The sequence below is a fragment of the Bombina bombina genome, chromosome 12, assembly GCF_027579735.1.
Source record: "Bombina bombina isolate aBomBom1 chromosome 12, aBomBom1.pri, whole genome shotgun sequence".
NCBI classification, from domain to species: domain Eukaryota; kingdom Metazoa; phylum Chordata; class Amphibia; order Anura; family Bombinatoridae; genus Bombina; species Bombina bombina.
In genome coordinates this window covers 2,162,345-2,176,401 of record NC_069510.1, presented here as the reverse complement: position 1 = coordinate 2,176,401, position 14,057 = coordinate 2,162,345, and the positions used below count along the sequence as shown (strand labels likewise).

Below are 14,057 nucleotides of genomic sequence, written 5' to 3'. Positions count from 1 at the left end.
ATGCAATCAGCCAATAGGATTGAAGTTCAATCCTATTGGCTGATCCAATCAGCCAATAGGATTGAGCTCACATTCTATTGGCTGATTGGAACAGCCAATAGAATGCAAGCTCAATTCTATTGGCTGATTGCATCAGCCAATAGGATTTTTCCTACCTTAATTCCGATTGGCTGATAGAATCCTATCAGCCAATCGGAATTCAAGGCACGCCATCTTGGATTACGTCATTTAAAGGAACCTTCATTCGTCGGAAGTCGTCGGAAGAAGAGGATGATCCGCGTCGGCTGGCTTGAAGATGGACCCGCTCCGCTCTGGATGGATGAAGATAGAAGATGCCGCCTGGAATAAGGCTTCTGCCTGTCTGGAGGTCCTCTTCTGCCCGGATCGGATGAAGAATTCTGCCCCTCTGGAGGTCCACTTGTGCCCGGCTGGGTGAAGACGGCTCAAGGTAGGGTGATCTTCAAGGGGTTAGTGTTAGGTTTTATTAAGGGGGGATTGGGTGGGTTTTAGAGTAGGCTTGGGTGTGTGGGTGGTGGGTTTTAATGTTGGGGGGGTATTGTACTTTTTTTTACAGGTAATAGAGCTGATTATTTTGGGGCAATACCCCGCAAAAGGCCCTTTTAAGGGCTATTTGTAATTTAGTATAGGGTAGGGATTTTTATTATTTTGGGGGGCTTTTTTATTTTATTAGGGGGATTAGATTAGGTGTAATTAGTTTAAAATTCTTGTAGTTATTTTTTATTTTCTGTAATTTAGTGTGTTTTTTTGTACTTTAGTTAATTTTATTTAATTGTAATTAGTTTTATTTAATTGTAGTTAATTTTATTTTAATTATTTTAATGATAGTGTAGTGTTAGGTGTAATTGTAACTTAGGTTAGGTTTTATTTTACAGGTAAATTTGTATTTATTTTAACTAGGTAGCTATTAAATAGTTAATGACTATTTAATAACTATTCTTCCTAGTTAAAATAAATACAAAGTTGCCTGTAAAATAAAAATAAATCCTAAAATAGCTACAATGTAACTATTAGTTATATTGTAGCTATCTTAGGGTTTATTTTACAGGTAAGTATTTAGTTTTAAATAGGAATAATTTATTTAATTATAGTAATATTTATTTAGAGTTATTTAAATTATATTTAAATTAGCGGGGTGATGGGATTAGGGTTAGACTTAGGTTTAGGGGTTATTATGTTTATTATAGTGGCGGCGGTGTAGGGGGGGCAGATTAGGGGTTAATAAATATAATGTAGGTGGCGGTGGGCTCCGGGAGTGGCAGTTTAGGGGTTAATCAATTTATTGAGTGGTGGCGGGGTCCAGGAGCGGAGGTTTAGGGGTTAATAAGTATAATGTAGGAGGCAGCAGTGTGGGGGGGGCAGATTAGGGGTGTTTAGACTCTGGGTACATGTTTGGGTGTTAGGTGTAGACATTCCCATAGGAATCAATGGGATATCAGGCAGCAGCGAACATGAACTTTCCCTGCTGTCAGACTCCCATTGATTCTTATGACATCCGCTGCCTCCAGGGCGGCGGATTGAAAACCAGGTATGCTGGGCCGGAAAAATGGGAGCGTACCTGGTAGTTCTTTGATAACTTCCAAAAGTAGTCAGATTGTGCCGAACTTGCGTTCGGAACATCTGGAGTGACGTAAACATCGATCTGTGTTGGACTGAGTCCGGCGGATCGTATGTTACGTCACTAAATTCTACTTTTGCTGGTCTGTAGGGTTTGATAACTACGGCGAATCAGGCTCGCCACAAATACACTGCGGAATTCCAGCGTATTTGCGGTTGACAGCTTGATATATAGAGGCCGTAGTCTCCTGCCACCATAAAGTGCCTGCATCTTGCCAAACATATCCTTAACACAGGATATATATGTCCCACGTAACGTTGCAGAGAGGTTCTTAACCTTTTTAGTGCAAGTCCCTCAGCCCCAGAAGAACAAAAGGCACTTACCTGCATTCCAGCCGTCCGGCAGACGACTCACAAAGTATGAGAGGATGCCGCTCCTCACAGAAACCTGTGTAAAAAGAAAGACAGAGTAAGCTTACTCAGGCTTTCTATACCAGGGCAGCAATATGTTAGAAAAATGCAGCAAAGCCCCCTTTACAAGCTCCTAACTGTTTTAAAGTCACCACAGCCCTGCTGAAGAGACTACATGGAGTACAGCTAGACCCAAATTGTGATGGAAGATCAGAGCAATCTTGCCCAGAATTCAAAATAAAAAAATCTTGATAGAAGAATCTTAATCAGGACACCTAGGCCTAGATTTGGAGTTTGGCGGTAGATGGGCTGTTAACGCTATGCGTGTTTTTTTCTGGCTGCACCATAAAATTAACTCTGGTATCGAGAGTCCCAAAAAATGCTGCGTTAGGCTCCAAAAAAGGAGCGTAGAGCATTTTTACCGCAAATGCAACTCTCGATACCAGAGTTGCTTACGGACGCGGCCAGCCTCAAAAACGTGCTCGTGCACGATTCTCCCATAGGAAACAATGGGGCTGTTTGAGCTGAAAAAAAACCTAACACCTGCAAAAAAGCCGCGTTCAGCTCCTAACGCAGCCCCATTGTTTCCTATGGGGAAACACTTCCTACGTCTGCACCTAACACTCTAACATGTACCCCGAGTCTAAACACCCCTAACCTTACACTTATTAACCCCTAATCTGCCGCCCCCGCTATCGCTGACCCCTGCATATTATTATTAACCCCTAATCTGCCGCTCCGTAAACCGCCGCAACTTACATTATCCCTATGTACCCCTAATCTGCTGCCCCTAACACCGCCGACCCCTATATTATATTTATTAACCCCTAACCTGCCCCCCACAACGTCGCCGCCAGCTACTTACAATAATTAACCCCTAATCTGCCGACCGCAAAGCGCCGCCACCTACGTTATCCTTATGTACCCCTAATCTGCTGCCCCTAACACCGCCGACCCCTATATTATATTTATTAACCCCTAATCTGCCCCCCTCAACGTCGCCTCCACCTGCCTACACTTATTAACCCCTAATCTGCCGAGCGGACCTGAGCGCTACTATAATAAAGTTATTAACCCCTAATCCGCCTCACTAACCCTATCATAAATAGTATTAACCCCTAATCTGCCCTCCCTAACATCGCCGACACCTAACTTCAATTATTAACCCCTAATCTGACGACCGGAGCTCACCGCTATTCTAATAAATGTATTAACCCCTAAAGCTAAGTCTAACCCTAACACTAACACCCCCCTAAATTAAATATAATTTTAATCTAACGAAATTAATTAACTCTTATTAAATAAATTATTCATATTTAAAGGTAAATAATTACCTGTAAAATAAATCCTAATATAGCTACAATATAAATTATAATTACATTGTAGCTATTTTAGGATTAATATTTATTTTACAGGCAACTTGTTAATTATTTTAACCAGGTACAATAGCTATTAAATAGTTAAGAACTATTTAATAGTTACCTAGTTAAAATAATAACAAAATTACCTGTAAAATAAGTCCTAACCTAAGTTATAATTAAACCTAACACTACCCTATCAATAAATTAATTAAATAAAATACCTACAATTACCTACAATAAAACCTAACACTACACTATCAATAAATAAATTAAATACAATTTCTACAAATAACTACAATTACATAAACTAACTAAAGTACAAAAAATAAAAAAGAACTAAGTTACAAAAAATAAAAAAATATTTACAAACAGAAGAAAAATATTACAACAATTTTAAACTAATTACACCTACTCTAAGCCCCCTAATAAAATAACAAAGACCCCCAAAATAAAAAAATGCCCTACCCTATTCTAAATTAATAAATTTAAAAGCTCTTTTACCTTACCAGCCCTGAACAGGGCCCTTTGCGGGGCATGCCCCAAGAAAATCAGCTCTTTTGCCTGTAAAAAAAAACATACAATACCCCCCCCAACATTACAACCCACCACCCACATACCCCTAATCTAACCCAAACCCCCCTTAAATAAACCTAACACTAAGCCCCTGAAGATCTCCCTACCTTGTCTTCACCTCACCGGGTATCACCGATCGGTCCTGGCTCCGATATCTTCATCCAACCCAAGCGGGGGCTAGACATCCACTGAAGAAGTCCAGAAGAGGGTCCAAAGTCTTCCTCCTATCTGGCAAGAAGAGGACATCCGGACCGGCAAACATCTTCATCCAAGCGGCATCTTCGATCTTCTTTCATCTGGTGCGGAGCGGGTCCATGTTGAAGCAGCCGACGCGGATCCATCCTCTTCTTCCGGCGTCTCCCGACGAATGACGGTTCCTTTAAGGGACGTCATCCAAGATGGCGTCCCTCGAATTCCGATTGGCTGATAGGATTCGATCAGCCAATCAGATTGAGCTCGCATTCTATTGGCTGTTCCGATCAGCCAATAGAATGCGAGCTCAATCTGATTGGCTGATTGGATCAGCCAATCGGATTGAACTTGATTCTGATTGGCTGATTCCATCAGCCAATCAGAATATTCCTACCTTAATTCCGATTGGCTGATAGAATCCTATCAGCCAATCGGAATTCGAGGGACGCCATCTTGGATGACGTCCCTTAAAGGAACCGTCATTCGTCGGGAGACGCCGGAAGAAGAGGATGGATCCGCGTCGGCTGCTTCAACATGGACCCGCTCCGCACCAGATGGAAGAAGATCGAAGATGCCGCTTGGATGAAGATGTTTGCCGGTCCGGATGTCCTCTTCTTGCCGGATAGGAGGAAGACTTTGGACCCTCTTCTGGACTTCTTCAGTGGATGTCTAGCCCCCGCATGGGTGGGATGAAGATATCGGAGCCAGGACCGATCGGTGATACCCGGTGAGGTGAAGACAAGGTAGGAAGATCTTCAGGGGCTTAGTGTTAGTTTTATTTAAGGGGGGGTTTGGGTTAGATTAGGGGTATGTGGGTGGTGGGTTGTAATGTTAGGGGGGGGGTATTGTATGTTTTTTTTTACAGGCAAAAGAGCTGATTTTCTTGGGGCATGCCCCGCAAAGGGCCCTGTTCAGGGCTGGTAAGGTAAAAGAGCTTTTAAATTTATTAATTTTGAATAGGGTAGGGCATTTTTTTATTTTGGGGGTCTTTGTTATTTTATTAGGGGGCTTAGAGTAGGTGTAATTAGTTTAAAATTGTTGTAATATTTTTCTTATGTTTGTAAATATTTTTTTATTTTTTGTAACTTAGTTCTTTTTTATTTTATGTACTTTAGTTAGTTTATTTCATTGTAGTTATTTGTAGAAATTGTATTTAATTTATTTATTGATAGTGTAGTGTTAGGTTTTATTGTAGGTAATTGTAGGTATTTTATTTAATTAATTTATTGATAGGGTAGTGTTAGGTTTAATTATAACTTAGGTTAGGACTTATTTTACAGGTAATTTTGTTATTATTTTAACTAGGTAACTATTAAATAGTTCTTAACTATTTAATAGCTATTGTACCTGGTTAAAATAATTACCAAGTTGCCTGTAAAATAAATATTAATCCTAAAATAGCTATAATATAATTATAATTTATATTGTAGCTATATTAGGAATTTTTTTTACAGGTAAGTATTTAGCTTTAAATAGGAATAATTTATTTAATAAGAGTTAATTAATTTCGTTAGATTAAAATTATATTTAATTTAGGGGGGTGTTAGTGTTAGGGTTAGACTTAGCTTTAGGGGTTAATACATTTATTAGAATAGCGGTGAGCTCCGGTCGGCAGATTAGGGGTTAATAATTGAAGTTAGGTGTCGGCGATGTTAGGGAGGGCAGATTAGGGGTTAATACTATTTATTATAGGGTTAGTGAGGCGGATTAGGGGTTAATAACTTTATTATAGTAGCGCTCAGGTCCGGTCGGCAGATTAGGGGTTAATAAGTGTAGGCAGGTGGAGGCGACGTTGTGGGGGGCAGATTAGGGGTTAATAAATATAATACAGGGGTCGGCGGTGTTAGGGGCAGCAGATTAGGGGTACATAAGGATAACGTAGGTGGCGGCGCTTTGCGGTCGGCAGATTAGGGGTTAATTATTGTAAGTAGCTGGCGGCGACGTTGAGGGGGGCAGGTTAGGGGTTAATAAATATAATACAGGGGTCGGCGGTGTTAGGGGCAGCAGATTAGGGGTACATAAGTATAACGTAGGTGGCGGTCGGCAGATTAGGGGTTAAAAAAATTTAATCGAGTTGCGGCGATGTGGGGGGACCTCGGTTTAGGGGTACATAGGTAGTTTATGGGTGTTAGTGTACTTTAGGGTACAGTAGTTAAGAGCTTTATGAACCGGCGTTAGCACAGAAAGCTCTTAACTCCTGCTTTTTTTCTGCGGCTGGAGTTTTGTCGTTAGAGCTCTAACGCTCACTTCAGAAACGACTCTAAATACTGGCGTTAGGAAGATCCCATTGAAAAGATAGGATACGCAATTGACGTAAGGGGATCTGCGGTATGGAAAAGTCGCGGCTGAAAAGTGAGCGTTAGACCCTTTAATCACTGACTCCAAATACCGGCGGGCGGCCAAAACCAGCGTTAGGAGCCTCTAACGCTGGTTTTCACGGCTAACGCCAAACTCCAAATCTAGGCCCTAATTTCTTCACCTCCTCCTTGGACTAGAGCCAAAGAGAATGACTGGGGGTTATGGGTAAGGGAAGTTACATATATAGCAGCTTTGCTGTAGTGCTCTTTGCCTCCTCCTGCTGGCCAGGAGTGATATTCCCACTAGTAATTGATGATTCCGTGGACTCACCATATCTTAGGAAAGAAAACATCATGTTTATGCATTGTCAGTCATAAAGGTACCACTAAAGCAACAGCAGATAAAAGCACACCATAAAGAAATGCTTATTTAAACATCTACAGTATGAACAAATTTGCTTTATCCTCTAGATATCCTTTGTTGAACAGTAAACCCAGGTAGTCTCACAAGCGCTTAAGAGCGTGCATGTGTCTTTAGCAAAGTATTATACAGTTTTTTAAACGCTGCTGCATGCACACCCCTAAACTTACATAAGTATGCTTTTTAACAAAGGATACAAACGAGAAACAAAGCAAATCATTTTAGAAAAAGTCCATACTTTGTCTGAATCAATGTTTCATTGTGACTTTAGTGATGCTTTTAATAATTATCTCTATATTTCTTTTAAAATAAGGAGCAGTCCTTTTTATATTGGGCTAGATTACAAGTGGAGCACAAACAATTTGGCGAGGGTTTTCACGAGCATTTGCGCTCCTCTGATATTACAAGTTAAGCAAAATCGCAATTTGGCTAGTGCAACCTTGATTTATATATGTATGTATAGATATATATAAATGTATGTATATGTATATATAAATGTATGTATATGTATATATAAATGTATGTATATGTATATATAAATGTATGTATATGTATATATAAATGTATGTATATGTATATATAAATGTATGTATATGTATATATAAATGTATGTATATGTATATATAAATGTATGTATATGTATATATAAATGTATGTATATGTATATATAAATGTATGTATATGTATAGATAAATGTATGTATATGTATATATAAATGTATGTATATGTATATATAAATGTATGTATATGTATATATAAATGTATGTATATGTATATATAAATGTATGTATATGTATATATAAATGTATGTATATGTATATATAAATGTATGTATATGTATAGATAAATGTATGTATATGTATATATAAATGTATGTATATGTATATATAAATGTATGTATATGTATATATAAATGTATGTATATGTATATATAAATGTATGTATATGTATAGATAAATGTATGTATATGTATATATAAATGTATGTATATGTATATATAAATGTATGTATATGTATATATAAATGTATGTATATGTATATATAAATGTATGTATATGTATATATAAATGTATGTATATGTATATATAAATGTATGTATATGTATATATAAATGTATGTATATGTATAGATAAATGTATGTATATGTATAGATAAATGTATGTATATGTATATATAAATGTATGTATATGTATATATAAATGTATGTATATGTATATATAAATGTATGTATATGTATATATAAATGTATGTATATGTATATATAAATGTATGTATATGTATATATAAATGTATGTATATGTATATATAAATGTATGTATATGTATATATAAATGTATGTATATGTATATATAAATGTATGTATATGTATATATAAATGTATGTATATGTATAGATAAATGTATGTATATGTATAGATAAATGTATGTATATGTATATATATGTATTGACAGACATATATACACATTAACACATTATTATACATGTAAACACAGATATACTATATATATAGTGCCTTTTGCTGTAAAGTAGATGAAAACACAAAAAAGTATATTTATGCAATATTCATATTTAATAAAGGTGTTAACTATATTTTTACTGTTAATAGGTCACATTCTAATGTTCTGTACATAGCAGAATATGTTCTATGTATTTCTAAATAGATATTCCTATATATATATATATATCTGTATATATCTATACCTATATAATCATCTATCTCTCTCTCTCTATATATATATATATAGGTATACATTATATATCTGTTTAAAAACCATCAGATATATGTATATATACTTATTTCTGAATAAATAGAACATATTCTGTTTCATAGAGAACATTGGAAAATGAAATAATTATAATTTCATGTCAAGTTAACGCTATTGAGAATATGTTATGGTGTTTGCGCGCGAGTGAGGTGTTTCTTTCAACTTTTTTCTCCATTGACTTATATGGGGGAATGCGTGAACGCGATCGCAATTTTCGAATTTCAACTTTTTGTGCAAGTCTGGTTACCGCTGGCGAAAAAAATGTTTACTTACAACTTGTAATACCAGCGCAACCCGCCCAGAGCAAACATGAAAATCCGATGCAGGTAAAAGGCAAGCAGCCGCTCCAAACTCTCAGGCCGGCCCGGACTGTGGCTCAGGATGATGACGTCACGGACGCCGCCGTGGTATCGGCATAGTGGGCAAGTAAAGCATGCGGTGACTGGGTGCAATGCCTAAAAGGGCAACAAATCGATTGCCACAACCAGCAATACAAAAATAGTAAAGGCAGCACCAGCATTAAACTTAAAAAAAAAATCCTTTATTTTTCTTAGAGGCTAGACAAATGTGACACAGAATGAACGCCACTAGGGGGCGTGAAACGCGCCAGACGTTCATTCTGTGTCACATTTGTCTAGCCTCTAAGAAAAATAAAGGATTTTTTTTTTAAGTTTAATGCTGGTGCTGCCTTTTCTATTTTTGCAAACATGAAAATCCTAGTAGAATTTTCGCTATAGCGAAAAATACCGCTCCACTTGTAGTCTAGGCCATAGTGCTTAGCTCGGCACAGCTGCCTTCTGGTCAAAACTGACAATGTCACTTGCTAATATTATAATTTCCCACGTGAACTGTCACTCACTTTCCTGCATTGCTCTATAAGGGGCACAAAAGGCAAATTCAAACTTTCATGTATGAGATGGAACATTATTTTCTCAAACGTATTTAGTTTTTATTGGTATCATTTGTTAAAGAGCATACTTAGGTAGGTTCAGGAGCAGACGTGCACTACTGAAAGATAGCTAAGCCAATGACGAGAGACACGTGTGTAGGCACCAAACAATAGTGTATTGCTGCTCCAGAGCATACCTAGATATGCACTTTTACCAAAGGATACAAAAAGAACAATGTGAAGTTGATAAAAGAAGTAAATGTGAGATTGCTCACTGTATCTGACTCATGGAAGTTATTATTTTGACTGTACTGTCCCTTTAAACTTAGACTGTGGGACATTACACTGTTTATATCACTGTTTACAAAGAAGTTTCAAGCCTTGTGGGACTTAAGGACACATGCAACTGAGCCTGTGCTCTGAGCTAAGCAGTCACTGTGTAGCATGTTGTAAACAATGGAAAATCCTTTACATGTAAATATCTATATTCCTGTGTTATCTCATGCATTGAGGATAAATGGTGAGTGTAACGTCAATAGCACTTACCTCTTGTTCTTCTAACACCAGTAGATCCTGTTGTTGGAATAAAACACAAGCGTTAGCAGTACAGGGAGCTACAGACTTTATTCATCTGTTACAACTAGGTAATTATTATATATTAGACAAACGTACGGTGTTTATCTGTACTACTACTACAGCAGTGCACTGCGGCGTACGTCACTTTAGCTGCACTGACCTGCACTTGCGCTTATAACAATCACACAAATATACATTGCCCTAGTGCTTATAACAATCACACAAATATACATTGCCCTAGCGCTTATAACAATCACACAAATATACATTGCCCTAGCGCTTATAACAATCACACAAATATACATTGCCCTAGCGCTTATAACAATCACACAAATATACATTGCCCTAGTGCTTATAACAATCACACAAATATACATTGCCCTAGTGCTTATAACAATCACACAAATATACATTGCCCTAGCGCTTATAACAATCACACAAATATACATTGCCCTAGCGCTTATAACAATCACACAAATATACATTGCCCTAGCGCTTATAACAATCACACAAATATACATTGCCCTAGCGCTTATAACAATCACACAAATATACATTGCCCTAGCGCTTATAACAATCACACAAATATACATTGCCCTAGCGCTTATAACAATCACACAAATATACATTGCCCTAGCGCTTATAACAATCACACAAATATACATTGCCCTAGCGCTTATAACAATCACACAAATATACATTGCCCTAGCGCTTATAACAATCACACAAATATACATTGCCCTAGCGCTTATAACAATCACACAAATATACATTGCCCTAGCGCTTATAACAATCACACAAATATACATTGCCCTAGCGCTTATAACAATCACACAAATATACATTGCCCTAGCGCTTATAACAATCACACAAATATACATTGCCCTAGCGCTTATAACAATCACACAAATATACATTGCCCTAGCGCTTATAACAATCACACAAATATACATTGCCCTAGCGCTTATAACAATCACACAAATATACATTGCCCTAGCGCTTATAACAATCACACAAATATACATTGCCCTAGCGCTTATAACAATCACACAAATATACATTGCCCTAGCGCTTATAACAATCACACAAATATACATTGCCCTAGCGCTTATAACAATCACACAAATATACATTGCCCTAGCGCTTATAACAATCACACAAATATACATTGCCCTAGCGCTTATAACAATCACACAAATATACATTGCCCTAGCGCTTATAACAATCACACAAATATACATTGCCCTAGCGCTTATAACAATCACACAAATATACATTGCCCTAGCGCTTATAACAATCACACAAATATACATTGCCCTAGCGCTTATAACAATCACACAAATATACATTGCCCTAGCGCTTATAACAATCACACAAATATACATTGCCCTAGCGCTTATAACAATCACACAAATATACATTGCCCTAGCGCTTATAATCACACAAATATACATTGCCCTAGTGCCTTATAACAATCACACAAATATACATTGCCCTAGTGCTTATAACAATCACACAAATATACATTGCCTAGCGCTTATAACAATCACACAAAATATACAAATGCCCTAGCGCTTATAACAATCACACAAATATACATTGCCTAGTGCTTTATACAACACACAAATATACATTGCCCTGGTGCCTCTTATAACAATCACACAAATATACATTGCCCTATGCCTTATAACAATCACACACAATATACATTGCCCTATGTGCTTTTAACAATCACATACAAATGATACATTGCCCTAGCCGCTTGACTACAAATCACAAACAAATATACATTGCCCTAGTCTCTTATAACAATCAGTACATTGCCCTATGCTTACATCACACAAATATACATTGGCCCTAGTGCTTATAACAATCACACAAATATACATTGCCCTAGCGCTTACCAGCTTATAACAATCACAAATATACATTGCCCTAGCGCTTATAACAATCACACAAATATACATTGCCCTAGCGCTTATAACAATCACACAAATATACATTGCCCTAGCGCTTATAACAATCACACAAATATACATTGCCCTAGCGCTTATAACAATCACACAAATATACATTGCCCTAGCGCTTATAACAATCACACAAATATACATTGCCCTAGCGCTTATAACAATCACACAAATATACATTGCCCTAGCGCTTATAACAATCACACAAATATACATTGCCCTAGCGCTTATAACAATCACACAAATATACATTGCCCTAGTGCTTATAACAATCACACAAATATACATTGCCCTAGCGCTTATAACAATCACACAAATATACATTGCCCTAGCGCTTATAACAATCACACAAATATACATTGCCCTAGCGCTTATAACAATCACACAAATATACATTGCCCTAGTGCTTATAACAATCACACAAATATACATTGCCCTAGCGCTTATAACAATCACACAAATATACATTGCCCTAGCGCTTATAACAATCACACAAATATACATTGCCCTAGCGCTTATAACAATCACACAAATATACATTGCCCTAGCGCTTATAACAATCACACAAATATACATTGCCCTAGCGCTTATAACAATCACACAAATATACATTGCCCTAGCGCATTATCACCTAGATTACAAGTTTTGCGCTAAACAGTGTGCGTTATTTCACCCCCCATAGCGCTGCCATTACGAGTTACTAAAAAGCCTCCTTGTGCATGCGATATGGTGGCGTTAAGCTCCATACCGCACAAAATCCCAGGGCTGCTTTAACATGCTTGTGCACGCTTTCCCTCATAGACATCAATGGGGAGAGAGTGTTAAAAAAAAAAACTAACACCTGAAGTGCGGAATGAAAAACCTTGTAACGCAACCCCATTGATGTCTATGGGGAAAAAAAGTTAAGTTTAAACCTAACACCCTAACATAAACCACAAGTGTAAACACCCCTAATCTGCCGCCCCCGACATTGCCGACACTGTAATAAAGTTATTAACCCCTAATCTGCTGCCCCCGACATAGCCGACACCTAAATAAAGTTATTAACCCCTAATCTGCCGCTTCCCGACATAGCTGACACTAATAAACGTTATTAACCCCTAATCTGCCGCTTCCTGACATAGCCGACACCTAAATAAAGTTATTAACCCCTAATCTGCCGCTCCCCGACATAAATTAAATGATTATCCCCTAAACCTCCGGCCCCCCACATCGCTGCTACTAAATAAACTTATTAACCTCTAAACCTTCGGCCCCCCACATCGCTGATACTAAATAAACCTATTAACCCCTAAACCTCCGGCCCCCCACATCGCTGCTACTAAATAAACCTATTGACCCCTAAACCTCCGGCCCCCCATATCACCGCTACTAAATAAACTTATTAACCCCTAAACCTCTGTATCCCCACATCGCTGCTACTAAATATACCTATTAAGCCCTAAACCTCCGGCCCCCGATAACCTACACTAAATAAACCTATTAACCCCTAAACCGCCAGCACCCCACATTGCAAAACACTAAATTAAACTATTAACCCCTAAACCTAACACCTCCCTAACTAAATTAAAATTACAATATAACTATATTTAAATGATTAAAAACCTGTGAAATAAAAATTTACTTGAACTATATATTAACCTAACATAACTATTCTAATAAAATAAAAAAACTTCCAATTAAAAACCTAAATTACACATTTTAAAAAAACCTGGGCTTAAAACTACGAAAAAAATAAAAAAATCTAAAATTGCAAAAAATAATAAATACTAAATTACGAAAAATAAAAAACACTAAGCTTACAAAAAATAATAAACAAAATTATCAAAAATAAAAACAATTACACCTATACTAATAGCCCTATAAAAATAAAAAAGCCCCCCCAAAATAAAAACACCACCTAGCCTACAATAAATTACCAATAGCCCTTAAAAAGGCCTTTTGTAGGGCATTGCCTAAACAAATCAGCTCTTTTACCTGGAAAAAAAAAAAATAGTCACCCCAACAGTAAAACCCACCACCCAACCAT

General features: G+C 37.2%; 1 protein-coding gene across 1 annotated transcript in view; it reads right to left on the bottom strand.

Moving 5' to 3' along the window:
- Positions 1–14,057, bottom strand: part of GARNL3 (GTPase activating Rap/RanGAP domain like 3) — a gene marked incomplete at its 5' end in the record, with an annotated part of 730,206 nt that overhangs the window by 444,233 nt on the left and 271,916 nt on the right. The window contains one exon of the mRNA XM_053695928.1: positions 10,032–10,058. Within this exon, the coding sequence (XP_053551903.1) occupies positions 10,032–10,058 (27 nt within the window). The remainder of the gene's footprint in view (positions 1–10,031; positions 10,059–14,057) is intronic.